Raw genomic sequence first — 20,872 nt, 5'->3', positions numbered from 1 at the left:
GAAATGTTCCAGACTGATTCAGAGATTTTGTACAGTATTAGACAAATGCACAGTGCATTTCAGGTGAGTGCTATGTTCCTTTAGCCCAATGGTCTGTGTTTAATAGATATCAATTAGTTATAATACATGGAATAGTACTTGCAAAGTAAAACATGAAACAACACCTAGGATTCAGGAGCTAAACCATGGGGGCAGCGTGTAAATTTGATTGCTCAAATTCAAAAAAATTTGAGTGAAAATCAAAGAGAATGCAAATGCTGGAAATCTGATGAAGGGTCTTTGACCCAAAATTCCAACTCAGTTTCTTTTCCCACAGATGTGGCATGATCTGCTGAGTAGTTCCAACATTTTCTGTTTTTTTTTAAATTACAGAAAATTGATTAATCTTGAAAAAAATGAAGCGATTCAATGGGGTAGACGCACCATTAGGCTGGGTGCCAACCACCGTAAAACAAGACAGGACGGAGAGATTCAATGGGGTAGATGGAAAATACTTTCTTCAGCAAGGAAAAGGTAAGTAGGGCAGGTGCTGATAGGAGTGATCAGAGGAAGTACTTCCTACAAGATCTTTAATTCTGCCTTCACACAAGGCTGTGCATATTGGGTCACTTGAATTTCACTTGAAATTTTCAAAGTGAGATTGAAAGGTTTTCTTTGAACATCTACTAACATGGGTCAAAAAATGTACAGATAAGATATGAACCAATTAAATGTCAGAATACAGTGAGGGGATGAATGACTCGTTCCTCTATTTGTTTCTGCAAGCAAAACACACATCCTGGAATGCTTTTCAAAGTAAAGTTATTATCAAAATAAAAATGTGTCACCTTAGATTCATTTTCTTGCAGGCATTCTGAATAAATCCAATAACCAAAGGAGAATCAATGAAATACCACACCAACAGGGTGGACAACCAGGGTGCAAAAGACAAAAACTGTGCAAACACAAAATTAATAAGCAATAAATATTGAGAATATGAGCTAAAGAGTCATTAAAAGTGAGTCCTTAGGTTGTGGGAACAGTTCAATGATGGGCCAAGTGTTGTTGAGTGAAGTTATCCCCTCTGGTTCAAGAGCCTGATGGTTGAGAGGTAATAACTGTTTCTGGAGGTGTGAGTCCTGAAGCTCCTGTACCTTCTTCCTGATGGCAGTAGTGAGAAGAAAGCATGAACTGAGTGGTGGGGGTCCCTGATGACGGATGCTGCTTTCCTGCAACAACAACACTGTATAGTTGTGCTCAATGGTGGGGAGGGCTTTACCCATGGTGGACTGGACCATATTCACTACCTCTTGAAGGATTTTCCACTCAAGGGCTTCGGCGTTTCTATACCAGGCTGTGATGCAGCCAGTCAATATACAGGTGTCTCCCGCTTTTCGAAAGTTCGCTTTACGAAAACTTACTGTTATGAAAGACCTACATTAGTACCCTGTTTTCGCCAACAGAAGATGTTTTCACTGTTATGAAAAATATCAGCACGCGATAAAAGGCAGCGTGCCCCGAGCAGCCGCTCTCCCCCAGATTCGGAACGGCATTGCTTTAACACCTGCCTGTGAGCAGCCATTTCCAAGATGAGTTCTGAGGTACAGTACTGGAAAAGCCTAAAAGAGCTCGTAAGGGTGTTACACTTAGCGTAAAACTAGACATAATTAAGCGTTTCGATCATGGTGAATGAAGTAAGGACAACGCGAGTTTGGCTTGTGGAAGCTGACGAAGATATTGTTGAAGAGGTTTTGGCATCCCATGACCAAGAACTGATAGATGAAGAGCTGATGCAATTGGAAGAGGAAAGGATAACAATCGAAACCAAATGCAGTAGCAAAATGAACATGAAGCAACTGCGTGAGATTTTCGCTGCAATGATAAAGTACGACTTTAATTTTGAAAGGGTACGTAGGTTTAGGGGATATTTGCAGGATGATTTGAGTGCTTACAAAGAACTGTATGATAGAAAAATGCGTGAAGCTCAGAAGTCAAGCAAGCCTTCCACATCAACCACAGCAGACGACGAACCTCGACCTTCGACATCAAGGCGGGCAGTCATAGGAGAAGATGAGCTGCCTGCTCTAATGGAAATAGTCAACGATGAGATGACACCCCAGTGTCCCACCACCCCAACCTCCGGGCCACGGACAGATACTGATTCGCAGAGGATGCAGCAGTAGCTGGGAGGCACACAACACATCTTAAAAAAAAAAGCAGAAATAAACATGCTAATTAATTAGGTGCCGCTCGACACCTAATGTCGGCCCAGATCAGAGGCGATGCAATCGGCAATTGGCACTGATCTGGGCTGACAATTACGTGTCGGGAGGCACCTAATTAATTAGCATGTTTATTTTGGCTTTTTTCTCAAAGATGTGCTGTGTGCCTTCCGGCTACCGCTGGACCCCTGCATGCTTCACGGCAATGTATCGGTCGGCGGCCTGGAGGGTGAGCTGCACCACCCCAGCCTGCAACGACTCAGTCTAACACACCATCATCAGTGTGCTCTGCGCTGTCTTCCCAATTCCAGTAATTGATACTACACTGCACATACATTATTTCTACTTTATATAGGCTGTGTATTTTTACATGTTATTTGGTATGATTTGGCAGCTTCATAGCTTAAAGGTTACTGGAGAGTGTGTTTCTGCCAACAGTGCTTGCGTGAGATTTTCGCTTTGGTGAAGTGCCAGCAATGATTGTGGAAAAGTATTTCTACTTTATATAGGCTGTGTATTTATCATATTGTTCCTGCTTTTACTATATGTTACTGTTATTTTAGGTTTTATGTGTTATTTGGCATGATTTGGTAGGTTATTTTTGGGTCTGCGAACGCTCACAAAATTTTCCCATATAAATAAATGGTAATTGCTTCTTCGCTTTACGACATTTCAGTTTACGAACCGTTTCATAGGAATGCTCTACCTTCGGATGGCGGGGGAAATCTGTACTTGAATGCCTCTGATCTGGCCCTCAGCAGACTGCGGATCTCGTGGTTCATCCAGGGCGTCTGGTTGGGAAAGACTCTAAATGATTTTGTGAGGACACACTCATCTATGACTGTTTTTATAACGTCAATGACAATCATGGTGTATTCATTCAGATCCACAGATGAGTCCTTGAACATGGCCCAGTACACCGACTTGAAGCAATCCTGTAGCTGCTCCTCTGCCTCCTGTGACTACTTCTTTGTTGTCCTAATCTCTGGAGCCTTGCTCTTTAGCCTCTGCCTGTTTGCAGGCAGAAGGACAGCCAGCCAAGTCAAAGTTTGGTCACAAATTTTGACTACAATACCCACATAAAACTGTATCATCTGCAGCTTGCAATAATTAGTGTCATGTGAGAACTGTTATTAGCACATTAAAGTCTGGTGCTGTCATGAACCTTGAGTCTGTCATCTCAACTTCAGTGGCGCCAATGACTCCTTTAAGAGGTCTAACAATCTGACACTTATAATTCACACTATAATGGACTTGTACAATGGGATGACAATCATATCTATATGATCTGGAACAGATATTTGGATTATTGCATGCATATCAATTTCCTGGATAGCAGGTCAAGATAACACTTAAAATAATGTGTCATGATGGTGCTTTATTTTACAGTAGTACGCATAGCATCTATGACAGAAAGATTTAGGAAAACTAATACATGCTTATGTGCAATGATGTAAATAAATATGGCACAATTTTCATACATCAGATTGTCCGACCTGAATTTTTAGAGCTCTGCTAACTATCCTGACATAATTGCTTCACTGAACATCAGGACTGATTGTCATTTAAAAAAAAACAGGTCCTTGAGGACCTCCAGTCCCCACATCAATTTAGGTTTTAATTTTCGATTCTTCCCTCTCCAGTGGTTTTCTTATAAATTTTCAACAGTTTAATATTTTCTTTATTAACAAGCCCATGAGTCAGTATTTCTCTCCAAGATTCTAGAGAAAAGCCAGTGAATTAACTATCAAATTTCAAAATTCAAGTGAAGAACTTGGAGAGGACTGAGCATTTCTTATTCAGCAAGTATGCTCTCAGACAGGCAACCAGTCCCTGCTAGTTAAATCAAAGTTGCTGGTGAACGCAGCAGGCCAAGCAGCATCTATAGGAAGAGGCGCAGTCGACGTTTCAGGCCGAGACCCTTCTGTCCTGACGAAGGGTCTCGGCCTGAAACGTCGACTGCGCCTCTTCCTATAGATGCTGCTTGGCCTGCTGCGTTCACCAGCAACTTTGATGTGTGTTGCTTGAATTTCCAGCATCTGCAGAATTCCTGTTGCCTGCTAGTTAAATGCTCACACTGTAACAAAAATAGAGAGCAGTTGGTCACAGTAGAATTCTAAAAGGGATGCACGCCCCATGTTACATAAGCTATAAAAATATGCAGGCAGCCAAATATTAAGTCATCATTTCTACATCTTGAACTTCCTACTGCATCCATATTTCAAGATATTTTGTATGAGCCATAAAAGGCTTATATGAGCCATCAAGAATTCCATCGTGCTATCAACAATTCCTTCCTCTCCTAGGAACAAGAAACATCATAGAAGTTACTGAACCTGGGCCTCTGTACCTCCCTCTGCAATTGGATCCTCAACTTCCTAACCGGAAGAATACAATCTGTGCAGATTGGTGATAACATCTCCTCCTCGCTGACGATCAACACTGGTGCACCTCAGGGGTGTGTGCTGAGCCCACTATTCTACTCCCTCTATACCCATGGCTGTGCAGCTAGGCATAGCTCAAATACCATCTATAAATTTGCTGATGATACAACCATTGTTGGTAGAATCTCAGATGGTGATGACAGGGCGTACAGGAGCAAGATATGCCAACTAGTGAAGTGGTGTCGCAGCAACAACCTGGCACTCAACATCAGTAAGGCGAAAGAGCTGATTGTGGACTTCAGGAAGGGTAAGACGAAGGAACACATACCAATCCTCATAGAGGGATTAGAAGTGGAGAGAGTGAGCAGTTTCAAGTTCCTGGGTGTCAAGGTCTCTGAGGACCTAACCTGGTTCCAACATATCAATGCAGTTATAAAGAAGGTGAGACAGTGACTATACTTCATTAGGAGTTTGAAGAGATTTGGTATATCAAAAACTTCCATAGATGTACTGTGGAGAGCATTCTGACAGGCTGCATCACTGTCTGGTATTGGGGGGGGCTACTGCACAGGACCGAAAGAAGCTGCAGAGGGTTGTAAATTTAGTCCACCTTTGATACTAGTCTACAAAGTACCCAGGACATCCTCAAGGAGCCGTGTTTCAGAAAGGCAGCATCCATTATTAAGGACCTCCAGCACCCAGGGCATGTCCTTTTCTCATTGTTACCATCAGGTGGGAGGTACAGAAGCCTGAAGGCACACACTCAGTGATTCAGGAACAGCTTCTTCCCCTCTGCCATCCAATTCCTAAATGGACACTGAACCCTTGAACACTACCTCACTTTTTTAATATATATTATTTCTTTTTGCACAATTTTTAATCCATTCAATATGTATACTGTAATTGACTTTTTATTTATTATCATCTTATTTTTTTCTTCTACATTATGTATTGCATTGAACTGCTGCTGTTAAGTTAACAAATTTCACAACACATGTCGCTGATAATAAACCTGATTCTGATTCTGACATCATTACTTGAACCAGACTTTGGTTTGACACTGTGTATTCCGACCTATCCCAGTGTATAAGTCTTAAATACTTTCTGTAGTTGCCAAACAAGCCACAGAATTGTACTTTTAAGCTCACAAAGGAGGAATAAAACCGGATGGACCACTTGGTATCAACTTCGGCACTGAGGTTACTCTCAGCCCTGCTGATCCAGCAAAATCCTCCTCACAAACATCTGGCTTCTGGTGTCCAAACAACAGTCGCATAGAATTGTACTCATAAATTTATACCTAACAGATAATGTGCCACATTCCATCATCGACAATCTCTCCGTACCTTCTGCCACACCAGCAAGACAAATCCATCATTGCTAATGGCATACTGCCAGGCAAAAATAGGCCTGAGAGTCCTCAGCAATGGTCCAGATCAATGTTGTAGCATCAGGTCAATCATGTTCTGCAGGATCAGTGCTGGGGCATCTGTTAGTTGTACATATTAATGATTTGAACAAAAGCGTAGATAGACTAATTACTAAGTTTGTGAACTTCATAAAATTGGTGGAACTGTGGAATAGTGGGGACAGTTATCCAAGAATACAGCAGGATCTGCTAGAAGTTCAGGCAGAGAAAAGGCTGATGGAGTTTAATCCAGGCAAGAGAGAGGAGCTTAATTTTGGAGATCAAATGCAAGAGAAAAGTATACAGTAAGTGGCAGGATCCTTAGGAGCACAGATGAATGGAGAGATTTTGGGGTGCAGTTCCACTGTTCCCTACAATTGGTATAACAAGTAGACAAGGTGGTACAGATGGTGTCTGACATGCTCAGGTTGCTGTATTACAGGAAGAATCTAGAGGCTATGGAGAGGGCACAGAAGAGGTTCACCAGGATGTTGGCAGGATTAGAGATTATTATCTCTAAGAAGAGGCTAGACAGTGGTACTGTGTTTTGCACCTTGGTCATTCAGCTATATTCCTCTGTATGGTTGAATGACAGTTGAAAATAAACTTGCACTTTAAGTTGAGGGGAAGGGAGTTTAAAAGATTTTTAACGCTTTTTTTTATAAAGCAAAGCATAGTAGATGCTTAGAATGGGCTGCCAGGGTAAGAGCTAAAAGCACATTCAACAGCATCATTTAAGAAGCATTTAAACATACACATGAAGAAGTAAGGAAGGGAGGGATTATGAACCATGTGCAAGTAAATCAGACTAACTTAGATTGGTATCATGGCTAGAACACACATGGTGGACTGAAGGGTCTTTCCCTATGCTCTATGTTCTATGGGCAAAGTTAAGGAGTTCAACATAAATCAATAACTCCTGCTGCCTGACCTACTGAGTGTTACAGCATTTTCTGCTTATATTTCAGCTTTTCAGTAGCAGTATATATTGTATTTTAAGCACTGAAAGTAGCAGTGGCAGAAACTCTTCTCTGAATGGCCAATCACCCTGACTGCCTTCATAGCGCCACCATAAAGCAAGTTCAGATTCAGATTTATTTATCACAAGGACATGGAAATATACAGAGAAGTGTGATGTTTGCGTTAACAACCAACACACCTAAAGATGGGGGCAGCCCACAAGTGTTGCCACACATTCTGGCACCAACATAGCATGTCTACAGTACATGAAAGGGTAGATAGTTGCAATCTTTATCCCCAAGGCTGAAACATCAAATATTAGAGGGCATTGATTTAAGGTGAGAGGGAGAAAGTTTAAAAGAGATTTACAAGGGAAGTTTTTTAAATACATACAGAACAAGCACAGGCACCTGGAATGCACTGCCAGGGAAGGTGGCGGAAGCAATTACAACAGCAATGTTTAAGAAGCACATAGACAGAAACTTGAGTAAACGGGATAGAAACTTTACAAATCTCATGCAGGCAGATTAAATTAATTGAAATTGATATCATGGTCAGCACAAACAATATGGGGTAGAGGATCTATTCCTGTTCTACATTGTTCTGATCTACATCAGCAGTGTTACTTTCTATGATCTTCCAAGCATTCTCTCCAGCCTATATAACCCAATCCTTACTAAATTCATGGCTATCCCAAAGTTTCCTCTCCTCTGTAAGATTATTGACACGCCACCTCTCAAATTGTCTTTAACTTTGTTCTGAATTCCCTCAATCAGGTTTCTGAATGCCCCAAAATCATGTTGTACCATATAGCCTACTGTATAATATGGGACTATTTTATGTCGTAGTAACACGCTACTGAGCATGCGCTATTAGGAGCGTATTGATCTGTATATATGTATATGTATATCTGTATATACGTTAACGTCAGCTGAACGCAACTACGCACAGACTCACAGAGAGGCCCTAAGCCTCATGTGGGGAGTCAAGAAATTTAGTCACTACCTGTATAGCCAAAAGTTTACTCTGTTGACTGACCATCAGACGCTCGTGTCAATCTTCAATCCAAGAAAAGGCGTTCCAATGATGACAGTTAAATTCGAACAGACCTGGAGATCTTTTATTCAACATTTTCATTTAAGGTAATTTTTTTTTTCTCTCGGTCCATATTTATATTCCCTTCTTGTTTTTTTGGACTGTTTTTAATGGTGGTCGGGTTTGAGGACGTGATTTTAAGTTCTTTAACTCTACTTGTTTCCTAGTTAGCCCATTGCTTTGCTTTGCTTTTTAGTTTAGTTGCACGGTGGGGTTTTTTTTGGGGGAGGAGTGGTTTTCTCTCTTTATTGATATATATAAAAATTAGTATACTATTATATTACCTTGTTATTTTATGTTTAAATTGCACTGTTTGTATTAATTTTTTCTGTATTAATATTTCCTGTAATATATTATATTCTAACAGTATTAGTGCCTATATGGTTTACCTTCTGTGTACTTATTCAATAAAAAGATTTAAAAAGAGAACAGGTTTAAAAAATTCTGTTAATTTCAATGTTTTTTTAATGCTTCTTTCTCACGGTCCTCTTGTTCTTGTTTCTTTTTTCTTTTCTGTGCTCTATTCCCGTATTTTTTTCGTCCGCCATGATGACAGCTACCTATTTTGGGCCCCTCTGCAGCTCTGGCCCCTGGACTGCAGCCCAGCTTAGCCCTGCCTAAAGTCCGGCCCTGTCCACAGGGTTCAGTGTTGAAACTTCTTTTCATGTTATACGTCAATGAATTGGATGATGGAATTGACAGCTTTGTGGCCATGTTTGTGGATGATATGAAAATCGATCGAGGGGCAGGTAGTGTTGAGAAAGCAAGGAGACTGCAGAACAACAGACAGATTAGGAGAATAGGCAAAGAAATGGCAGATAGAATACAGTGTAGGGAAGTGCATGGTCATGGAGTTTGGTAGAAAGAACAAAGGCATAGACTATTTTTTGAACATGCAGAAAATTCATAAATCAGATGTGCAAAGGGGCTTGGGAGTCCTCATGCAGGACTCCCAAAAGGTTAACTTTCAAGTTGAGTCGGTGGTAAGAAAGGTGAATGCAATGTAAGCATTCATTTCGAGAGGACTAGAATATCCCACCAAGGATGCAATGCTGAAGCTTAATAAGCCATTGAACAGACCACACGGAGTATTGAGTGCACTTTTGGGCCCGTTATCTAAGAAAAGATGTGCTGCTATGGGAAAGGGTTCAGAGGAGGTTCACAAGAATGATCCCAGGCATGACAGGGCTAGCGTATGAGAAGTGTTTGATGGCTCTAGAATTAAGAAGAATGATGGGGGATCTCATTGAAACTGATTGAATATAGAAAGGCCTAGATAGAGTGGATGTAGAGAGGATGTTTCCTATAGTGGGGAGTCCAGGATCAGAGAGCACAGCCTCAGAATAGAAGACTTCCCTGTAGAACAGAGATGATGAATTCCTTTAGCCAGCTGATGGTGAATCAGTGGAATTCATTGTCACAAACAGCTATGGAGGCCAAGACATTGGGTATATTTAAAGCAGAGGTTTGATAGGGACTTAATTAGTAAAGTGTCAAAATTTAGGGGAACAGGCACTAGAATGGGGGTGAGAGGGATAACAAATCAGTCATGATGGAATGATGGAGCAGACTCTGAGGTGCAAAGGCCTAATTCTGCTCCTGTGTCTTATGGTCTTACAGTCATATTTTACCTTAAGAGCAAAAGTATAGCAAGGGACAAAATTGGTCCTCTTGAAGGTTAGCATGGCCATTCATGCATGGAACCAAAAGAAATGAGGGCGATCTTAAGCGGATTTTTTGCATCCGTACTTATTCGGGAGATGGACACAAAGTCTTCTCTAATAACTTACCTACCAAAAACATTTGGCTTACTGCTCTATAGTTCATGGGTTGTTCGTTGCAGCCCTTAAGTAAAAATGTATCATTAGCCACTCTCCCATCTTCTGGCACTTCACCCACCGCTAATAATGATGTATATAACCCAGCCAGGGGCTTTCGCAATTACTTCTCCAACTTCCTTCCTTCTCTAACTTCCTAGAGTATTCTTTGATATACCTGATTAGGCTCAAGAGATTTAAGTGCCTTCATACATTTTAAGACATCCAATACCTCCTCTGCTGTAATACAGGCTATCCTCAAGCCATTCCCACTAACTATCTCAAGATCCTAAGTCTTCATTTCCTTCTCCACAGAAAGGAGAAATACTCATTGTGGACTTTGCCCACTTCTTGCATCACCATACCAAGATGATAAATATAGAGATTCTGCAGGTGCTGGAAATCATGAGCAACACACACAAACTGTTAGAGGAGTTCAGCAAGTCAGGCAACATCTATGCAGAAGAATAAACAGCTAATATTTCAGGCCAAAACCCTTCATCAGGTCTTAGGTGAAAGATCTCGGCCCAAAACATCAACGGTTTATTCCCAACCATAGATGCAGCCTGACTTGCTGAATTCCTCCAGCATTTTGTTTGTGTTCCAAACAAATATTTTCCCTGTAGTCACTGAGGGGCCATAGTCTCTCTCTAGTTACTCTTTTTCATTTAATATACTTACAAGATCTCTTTGCATCCTCCTTAATCTTCTCCGCCAAAGTTATCGCATGCCCCCTTTTAGCCCTACTGATTTCTTTCTTGAGTATACTAATCTTCAGAATTTCTTCTTCAGAATACTCTTGCAAACATTATAGTCCTCCCAGATTCACTTGATCACAGCTGACTATACCTGACCTTTTTCTCCTTGTTTCTCTTAACCAAAACCTAAATAGCATTCATCATCAAGAGTTCCATACTTCTGTCAGCATTCTCTTTAACTCTAAAAGGAACATGCAAATCTTGAACTCTCAATATCTCAATTGTAAAAGCCTTTCACTTGCTAGAAGTCCCTTTCACTGCAAACCACCTAATCCAATCAAGTTATGCAAGTTTATGTCTAACATAGTGAAATTTCCTTTGCTCCAGTTTAAAACTTCAACTTGAGGACCAGATTGGTCCCTTTCCAAAACTAACTTAAAACTAATATAACTATAATCATTGGTCTTAAAGTGCTCCCCCACTGACATTTCTGTCACCTGTCCCGCCCCATTTCCAAAGAATAGGTGAAGCTCTGCCCTTTCCCTAGTAAGGCCTTCAATAATATTGCATGACGAAACTTACCTGTACACACTTAACAGCCTCAACTTCATCCAAGTCCCTAAATCTTTGGCAGTCCCAATCTATATTAGAAAATTTAAAATTTCCTATTATTCTTGCAACTTTGAGCAATCTCCCTGCATATCTGTTCCTCTAATTCCTGTTGACAATTAGGGGGCATACTGTATGATACAATCTCAACAAAGTGATCACCCCCTTCTTACTTCTCGGTTTCACCTAAAGAGTCTCACAGAATGAATTCATATTGGACTACTGTTATCGTGTTCTCCTTAAATTGAAAAGCAACCCCACACCCCCTCTAACCCACCTGTAGCCTGGAGCATGTTTCTGTAATGACTACAATATCCCATTCCAATGTAGCTATTCGTGCCTTGAGTTCATCTGCCTTACCTGTCAAGACATCTTGCATTGAAATAAATACAATTTAATCCAGCAGTCTTTCCTTGCTTCATGGTATGCCTCTACCTCTGTTGACCTTACTGTCATTGAATTCTAACTCAACTTCCAGCATCCCATCTGCCTCATATCTGCTTTGGATTCCACTGCCCTGCCAATTCTCACAGGTTTATATCAAGATAAAAGATCAAGTCCATCTCAACATACCTACAGCCTCTAATGAGGCTAAACACATTATATTCTTACATCATACATCTGGTCCTATTCTTAAGATATCATTTTGTTACCAGGAGTGATACCTTTTTTGCTTTCTAAATTGCTTTTTCTTAATCCTCTATACTTCAATATGTTCTCAAAAGTGTTGAATGCAGTTTTTGAATCATGAGGTTACCACTTTATCCTTGTCCACAACACCCTTACTCAGCATAAGGGATTCAACTTCTGCCACTGTCTATAAGGAGCTTGTACATTCTCCCCATGTCTGTGTGGGTACCTTCCGGGTGCTCCAATTTCCTCCCACATTCCAAAGACTTGCGGGTTAGGGTTAATAAATTTTGGACATGCTATGTTGGCACCAGAACCAAGGTGAAGGTTGCAGTCTGGCCCCAGCAGATCCTCAGTTGGTCAGTGACACAAACAACTCATTTCACTGTACATTTCAATGTACATGTGGCAAATAAAGGTAATCTTATCATAATAGTGATGACAAACTAAGCTTGTCTTTCCTGTATGTGCTGCTTCCTATCTTGAGAAACTCTTAGAGATAATGGTTCCACATACAGTGGCATACAAAAGTTTGGGCACCCCGGTCAAAATTTCCGTTACTGTGAATAACTAAGCGAGTAAAAGATGAACTGATTTCCAAAAGGCATAAAGTTAAAGATGACACATTTCTTTAATATTTTAAGCAAGAAAACTTTTTTATTTCCATCTTTTACAGTTTCAAAATAACAAAAAAGGAAAAGGGCCTGAAGCAAAAGTCTGGGCACCCTGCATGGCAGTACTTAGTAACACCCCCTTTGGCAAGTATCACAGCTTGTAAACGCTTTCTGTAGCCAGCTAAGAGTCTTTCTATTCTTGTTTGGGGGATTTTTTGCCATTCTTCCTTGCAAAAGGCTTCTAGTTCTGTGAGTTCCTTGGGCCATCCTGCATGCACTGCTCTTTTGAGGTCTATCCACAGATTTTCGATGATGTTTAGGTCGGGGGACTGTGAGGGCCATGGCAAAACCTTCAGCTTGCGCCTCTTGAGGTAGTCCATTGTGGATTTTGAGGTGTGTTTAGGTTCATTATCCTGTTGTAGAAGCCATCCTCTTTACATCTTCGTGTTTTTTTTTTACAGACGATGTGATGTTTGCTTCCAGAATTTGCTGGTATTTAATTGAATTCATTCTTCCCTCTACCAGTGAAATGTTCCCCGTGCCACTGGCTGCAACACAAGACCAAAGCACGATCGATCCACCCCCGTGCTTAACAGCTGGAGAGGGGTTCTTTTCATGAAATTCTGCACCCTTTTTTCTCCAAACATACCTTTGCTCATTGCAGCCAAAAAGTACTATTCAAAAGCTTCAAAGGAACATCTAAACAAGCCTAATGCATCTTGGAAACAAGTCCTGTGGACTGATGAAGTTAAACTAGAACTTTTTGGCCGCAATGAGCCAAGGTATGTTTGGAGAAAAAAGGGTGCAGAATTTCATGAAAAGAACCCCTCTCCAACTGTTAAGCACGGGGGGTGGATCGATCATGCTTTGGGCTTGTGTTGCAGCCAGTGGCACGGGGAACATTTACTGGTAGAGGGAAGAATGAATTCAGTTAAATACCAGCAAACTCTGGAAGCAAACATTACACTGTCTGTAAAAAAGCCAAAGATGAAAAGAGGATGGCTTCTACAACAGGATAATGAACCTAAACACACCTCAAAATCCACAATGGACTACCTCAAGAGGCGCAAGCTGAAGGCTTTGCCATGCCCCTCACAGTCCCCTGACCTAAACATCATCGAGAATCTGTGGATAGACCTCAAAAGAGCAGTGCATGCAGGACAGCCCAAGAATCTCACAGAACTAGAAGCCTTTTGCAAGGAAGAATGGGCAAAAATCCCCCAAACAAGAATTGAAATACTCTTAGCTGGCTACAAAAAGCGTTAACAAGCTGTGATACTTGCCAAAGGGGGTGTTACTAATTATTGCCACGCAGGGCGCCCAAACTTTTGCTTTGGGCCCTTTTCCTTTTTTGTTATTTTGAATCTGTAAAAGATGGAAATAAAAAAAGTTTTCTTGCTTAAAATATTAAAGAAATATGTCATCTTTAACTTTATGCCTTTTGGAAATCAGTTCATCTTTTATTCGCTTAGCTATTCACAGTAACAAAAATTTTGACTGGGGGTGCCCAAACTTTTGCATTCCACTGTAAGGAGAAGTATCCTTGCTCAGAAGACAGTATACTCACAATTTAGTTCCTTTGCAAAATGCCAACAGGTCTGGAGCAAAATTCGAACACAAGATAATTCGAATGTGCATTCTATTGTTATAAATTCTAGCACTAAAGACTACAAATCTTTACCTAGCTCGAGGAAAAGCACAGAAATTTGTACAGACTTTCTGGCTTGCACACACCAAATACAACTGTTAATAATGGCAAAATGCAAAAAAAAATTACATTAAATTTTCTAATAACATATGGAAAACACAAAACAGGAAAAAAATCAGCAACATTAATTATTTTATTTAATTTTTACCCAGAGGATTAGTTAACATTTATACATTTCAAGAAATATTACTCCCAAGATATTTCATAAAAACATTTCATTTGCAACGATTCAAGTTTAACATCTAATGCTTCATTTAGAATTACAGCACAATGTTATGGGAGGGGGTAGAGGTTGAATTCCTAGAAAGCAATCTATACCGTGATTTTCCATTACACAAAGCCACATTATTTGCGTATACATCAGGAAACACAGGTTCAAAAATTACATTTCATGCTTCCTTATTTATTTTCCACATAAATTCAATAAAAATGAATTTTATTCCACACCTTAAGTTTTTGGATGGTGATTTGTGAATTTTGCGAGGACGAATTTCTATCGCCCAAATAGCCATAAATGGGCTTCACTTGCAGTTCCAAAATCTAATTTTTATGCTTGCATCAGTTTTCTAAGCCCTGCAATACAGAAGTTAACTCCAAGCATTTTAACTGTCAAATCTACCAAGCATTTTTTCAATTTCTTTGTTCTGAATTAATGTCCAAAAATAAGGCTTTTACCTTGTAAGCATTTATCTCCTTACCTTTTTAATTGATTCCAATCAATACTGCATGTTCAACGTAATACCTGTGCTTTTTTCAGCAGTGTTAATTTGTTTATATGATCTACACATTAAATAGACTATCACTCAGTAAGCTACCTTCAATCTCCCCAGATTCAGTTTCCTCTTGTCTTTGACCTTGGCTTATTTGTGCTACAAGCTGCTGTGACTGTACTTATAAATCAGCTTCAGCCTCACAGTTTTCCTACGTTACTCAGAAAGAATGCAATATCAGACCTACTTCCCAATCAACTACATCTGATTATAATTGAAACTTAAATATCACAAAGCAGTTATGCATTTTTCAATGTAGCTAAGAACATACAAATAAAATAAAGCTCTCAATCAGTGTTCTTTTTGTGAGATCCTCACCTAGAGCAGCTCAACGTTCAGGAAGTACAAAATCAAGAAAAAGACCTCAATACATGGACAGTCTTACTTCTAAACATATAGTAACCCTTCCCAAGTTAGAAATACAGTCAGTTCATCCAAACAAGCATTTGGGAGACAAGTAGGATGGATTTGCTGGCTGCAGTGGGACTGTAAGCATTTTTGCCTCCTGGATGTCTGGTTTGTGGTCACGTTTCTGACTTGCAAGAGCTGTTCAAGTTAGAAAAGGTTCAAAGGAATTGAACCCTGCCCCTAACCTGGGGAGAATGTGCAGCTGATATTTACAGTAATCTTTGTAAAGTCTCCTGACAAAATAGCATATGTTGCTCATGATTAGAACAACTGGCATTCAGGATGAAGTAATTTAAACTTAAAATACTTTTCAAAATGAATCTTACACACTTACCCTCATTGGATGAATGTCTGCATAGGGCGGTTTGCCTTCAGCCATTTCAATTGCGGTGATTCCCAAAGACCAAATGTCTGCAACACAATTGTAGCCGATTTCTTGGATCACTTCTGGTGCCATCCAAAATGGTGTTCCTATCACAGTGTTGCGTTTCGCCATTGTGTCCTGTAAGGCACATTTTATTTAACATTATTAACTGCCAAAAAATTTAAAGATCTGAATGAATTTATAAACACATTTTCCTAAGCAAATGTGGACTACTATTCATCAGACCTTTTCTAATATTCTCAATGAATAGAATGACTTGCATCAATGTTCTACAAATATGGAATTTAAAAAACTGAAATAATGTGCAAAAGTACAGAGTCACAGCACCAAAACAGGCCCTTGGCCCCATCTAACCTGTACTAAACTGTTATTCTGCCCAGTCCCATCGACTTGCAGCAGTACCATAGCCCTCGATACCCGTTCCATCCATGTACTTATCCAAACTTCACTCAAATGTTGCAATCAAAACTACATCTACCACTTCCGCTTGGACCACCCTCTGAGTGAAGAAGTTGCCCTTCAGATTCCCATTAAATATTTCACCTTTCATTCTTAACATGTGGCCTCTAGTTCTAGTCTCACCCAACCTCAGTGTAAAAAGCCTGCTTGCATTAACCATATCTATTCCCCTCATAGTTTTGTATGTCCCTATCAAATCTCTTCTCACTCTCCTACGCTCCAGGGGAAAAAAAAGTCTTAACCTATTCAACCTTACCTGATAACCCAGCCTCTGAAGTACCAGCAACATCCTTCTAAATTTTTTCTGCACTCTTTCAAGCTTATTGGTATCTTTCCTGTAAATAGATGACCAGAACTGCACACAATATTCCAAATTTGGCCTCATCAACGTCTTATATGACTTCAAGGTAACATCTCCACTCATGTACTCGTACTCTGATGTATGAAGGCCAACATGCCAAAAGCCCTCTTTACAATCCTATCTTCCTGCGACGCCACTTAAAAGAAATTATGGATCTGTATTTCCAGATCCCTTTGTTCTATAGCACTCTTCAGTGCCACAAAGTAAATCCTACCCTGTTTTGTTCTCCCAAAGTGCAGCACTTTAAACCTGCATTAAATTCCATTTACCATTTTTCAACCATTTTTCCAGCCGATCCAGATGCTGCTGAAAGCTTTGATAGCCTTCCTCGCTATCCACTATGCCCCTAGTCTTGTCTTCGTTGGCAAATTTGCTGAGCCAGTTTACAACATTATCACCCAAATCATCAACATAGATGACAAACAACAATGGACCTATCCTTGCAGTACACCACTCGTCATTAGCCTCCAGCCAGAGAGGCAATCATCTGCTACCGCTCACTAGCTTTTCCCACTGCACCAGTGTTAAATCCTGAATGCCAAGTGACTGAACCTTCTGGACCAATTCCCATGTAGGACTTTGTCAAGGGCCTTGCTGAAGTCCAAGTCGACAACATCCAACGCCTTTCCTTTATCAACTTTAATGGTAACTTCCTTCAAAAACTCTAAGACTTGTTAGAGACAACCTACCATACACAAAGCCATGTTGACTATCCCTAATCAGGCCGTATCTATCCTGTTCCTTGGAATACCCAGCATCCTACCCATGACTGACAACAGGCTTATAATTTTCTGGCTTATTCTTAGAGCCTTTCCTGAACAACGGAACAGCATTAGTTATGCTCCAGTACTTTGGCATCTCACTCTTGGTTAAGAATATTTTAAATACCTCTGCCAGGGCTCCTGCAATTTCTGTACTAGCCTCCCACAAGATCTGAGAGGACACCTTGACAGGTTCTGCAGAATTATTCTCCATGGTTTTGACCCTTGCTACATGTTTTTGCTCTTAATATACCTATAGAAGCCCTTGGGATTCTCCTTCACTTTGTCTGCTAGAGCAACCTCATGCTTACTTTTAATACTCCTGATATCCCTCTTAAGAGTTCTCTTGGATTTCTTATACTCCTCAAGAGGCTCATTTGTTCCTTGCTGCCTTTACCTGCTATGTAACTTCTTCTAAACCAGGATATCAATACCTCTTGAAAACCAAGGTCCCCTAAACCTGTTAGCCTTGCCTTTTATTCTAACATACAAAGTCTGTATTCTCAATATTTCACTTTTGAAGACTTCCCACTTACTAAGCATTCCTATGCCATTAAACAACCTATACCAACCCACACTTGCCAGATCCTTCCTGGTGCCATAAAAATTGGCCTTTCTCGAACTTAAAATCTCATCCTGAGGACCAGTCCTATCCTTCTGCATAATTATCTTGAAACTAATGTAATTATGATCACTAGTTCCAAAGTACTTCCCCACACACACTTCTGTCTCCTGCTCTGTCTCTTTCCCTAATAATAGATCCAGTATCACACTCTCTCTAGTTGGAGCCTCTATAAATTGATTAAGGAAACTTTCCAGAACACATTTGATAAACTCTATTCTATCCAGTTATTTTATACTGTGGGAATCCTAGTCAATTTGTGGAATTTTGAAATCACCTCCTATCACAACTTATTTTTCTTGCGCGCTCTCTCTCTCTCTATACAAATTTGCTCCTCTAAATCCTACTGACCAATGCATATAGTATAATCCCATTAATGCGGTCATCCCTTTCTTGTTCCTCAGATCCACCCATATATAGTCTCAGTAAATGGGTCCTCCAGTCAGTCCTTTCTGACATTTTTGCTGATTAGGTATGCCATCTCTCCTCCTTTAATATCTCCCCCTCTATCATACCTAAAACAACGGAACCCCGGAACAATGAGCTGCCAGTCCTATGCCCCCTACAACCAAGTCCCAGTCATGGCTACAATATCGTAATTATACATACTGATCCATGCTCTAAACTCATCTGCCTTACCTGCAATAATCCTTGCATTCAGATAGATGCAATGCAGAACATTAGTTCCATCATGCTCAACCTTGGTTCCTGTCTCTGCATGTCAGCTTAACATCTACTTATACTCTGCAAACAAAATTAAATTTGGCTCCTTTCAAATGGACGGACAAGTTATTATATTTTGTGTTACTACATAATGAGAAAATTCTAAGAGTTCCAACAATGATTTTACAACCTTGATGATATGCTTGCAGCTCTCATTGGAAAATGGTGAAAATTATCATTTCAAATGTTTTCTATGGGCTTCAACCAGAATCCCATTCGTATTACGGGGAGGGAATGGCTGGAATTTCAACTCCATATGGTTCTTGTTCAGATGACCCAGCACATGTTAGAACTAACAGAGATCCAATTGCAGTGTATCTAAAGTGAAAACAAATAACGTGATTTTTTCTAAAAATAGACCACAAGCATCTCAGGGTTTGCGTAACTTTCTCATTCAGCGCTGAATAGAAAATTATTTTAAAACAAAAGTAATTGTAATAAAATTGAAAGGAGGGATGTCTGGGCCAAAGATGCACAAGGACCAAATAAATATTCAGCATTAAATGTTACTTCAGAATTTTACTACTGTTCTGAAGAATATTCTATGAACACTGTAAAGAAGATGAATTTAAAATAAATCCTCAATCTATTATTTTCAATCCCTTTTTAGCTTTAAAGTCAAGATTGTAGGCTAATTTTCAATGTTGCATTCTTGTGGTACCTCCACATAGGTCACATTCACTCTGCTGTTTGTATACTGCTTTGGTTACATTCTTATGGAAAGGAATTCGACTTTGTCTGATGTACTAGTAACCTGTTCATGTTCATTTTTGAAAGACCCATTATGAAGTTTGATAGCAATGTAGTAAGCAAGCTAATTAACATGGAAAACAATTAGAAAAAAATCAGGAAATTTGAGAAATATATGATATTCCACTAAAGAGTCAAAAGTTCACTTTATTGTCAAAGTATTGTTGTTCCTTTTTGCATGTAATGCCCTGGTTCATATTTTTTACTGTTCTGCTGTATGTATTTTATTTTGGGCAGGTCTGTAAGAGCAATTTGTTTTCAGCTTGTTTGGGTTATTGTTGAAGATAAGAGATGAGGAGAAATGTGTGCCATGCAATTAGGATGGTCAAATTAAGGGGCAGTTTCTCTGGTGAGGGACACTAAGGTCGGGCTTGGGTTTTTTTTTGTTTGGTGGGAGGTGAAGAGATAAGACACTGGGGAGAACCAGTCACAGTTTACAATCTGGTCAGTGAGATGGATTGTTCGAGATGGATTGCGAACGACATTCGGAAGGTGGTGTGGGCATTCACACTGACCGAGGACCCAGCACACGAGTGACTAAAGAGTTCAAGATAGCTCCAACTTGTGCACATTTGAATGTTTAATTAGAATAGGTCCTTTTTTTGTTGTTGTTCTTTACTAACCCTTTAGTTAAGTTAAGATTCATAAATATTATTCCTTTAATCATATGCAGTGTTCTGTCTGCTATTTTGTGGCACTAATTTGTAACAGGTTAGCAAATTACACAGCATCCACACAAATCGGGGTTTGGGGTGGGATCGAGTCATCTCAATCTCATGAGTTTGGTGGGACTTGAAAATGTCTTCCCCAGACTTACACAGCCAAGGAAACCAGGGTGTTTCACGCAGATCAGGTGAGATTTTTGCCAAATCTGTAAAATTTGTCAGTTTTGTTTTACGAAGCTAGCTCTACACTCAACCCAGCACAGACAGAAAGCATTGAAGGAGCCAATTAGATTTGAACTCAGGAACCACTGGCTGGCTATTGTCAAAGTATGCATGTACAATACAACTCTGATATTCGACTTCTCCAGATAGCCATGAAATATAGAAAATCCATGGGTTTTTCACATATGGCACATACACATATTTTGATAATAAATTTACTTTGAACTTGCCTTGCCTCAGAACAACTTGGTCACAAGCTTCTACAGATCCGTAACTTTTAAAAAGACACAACTTTGTTCTTAAACAAAAAAGGATTCTTGTTTCATGACAGGTAGACCTAACTTATTCTCCATTACATAGGAGAACTACATGCTCAACATCGTCCAGTGTCAATTTATTCACATTAGCACCTCCTAGTTTCCCTTCCAGTCCTCTCTGATAGTCATATGGTGGCAAACTATTGGATATTACCGTGCATGTTATTGCTTCCTGTAACAACTCAGTTCACTTTCTCCTATCTGCTTCTCATGTCAATTAACAAGTTTAATATGTTTCTATCAAAACTCAGATTGGGTCTATCAAAAATACACATAAAAAACACGACCAGTACTACAAATGTTAT

At 39.9% G+C, this 20,872-nt stretch overlaps 1 protein-coding gene across 3 annotated transcripts in view; it reads right to left on the bottom strand.

Annotated features, from left to right (window-relative positions):
• Positions 1 to 20,872, bottom strand: part of stk3 (serine/threonine kinase 3 (STE20 homolog, yeast)) — a 581,025-nt gene that overhangs the window by 321,630 nt on the left and 238,523 nt on the right. For all 3 annotated transcript variants that reach the window (XM_063059845.1, XM_063059836.1, XM_063059856.1), the window contains exon 6: positions 15,637 to 15,804. In XM_063059845.1, the coding sequence (XP_062915915.1) occupies positions 15,637 to 15,804 (168 nt within the window). The remainder of the gene's footprint in view (positions 1 to 15,636; positions 15,805 to 20,872) is intronic.

Source organism: Mobula hypostoma, chromosome 1 (assembly GCF_963921235.1).
Source record: "Mobula hypostoma chromosome 1, sMobHyp1.1, whole genome shotgun sequence".
Lineage (NCBI taxonomy): Eukaryota > Metazoa > Chordata > Chondrichthyes > Myliobatiformes > Myliobatidae > Mobula > Mobula hypostoma.
Note: the sequence above shows the minus strand (reverse complement) of the source record. Positions and strands in the feature narration are given on the sequence as shown.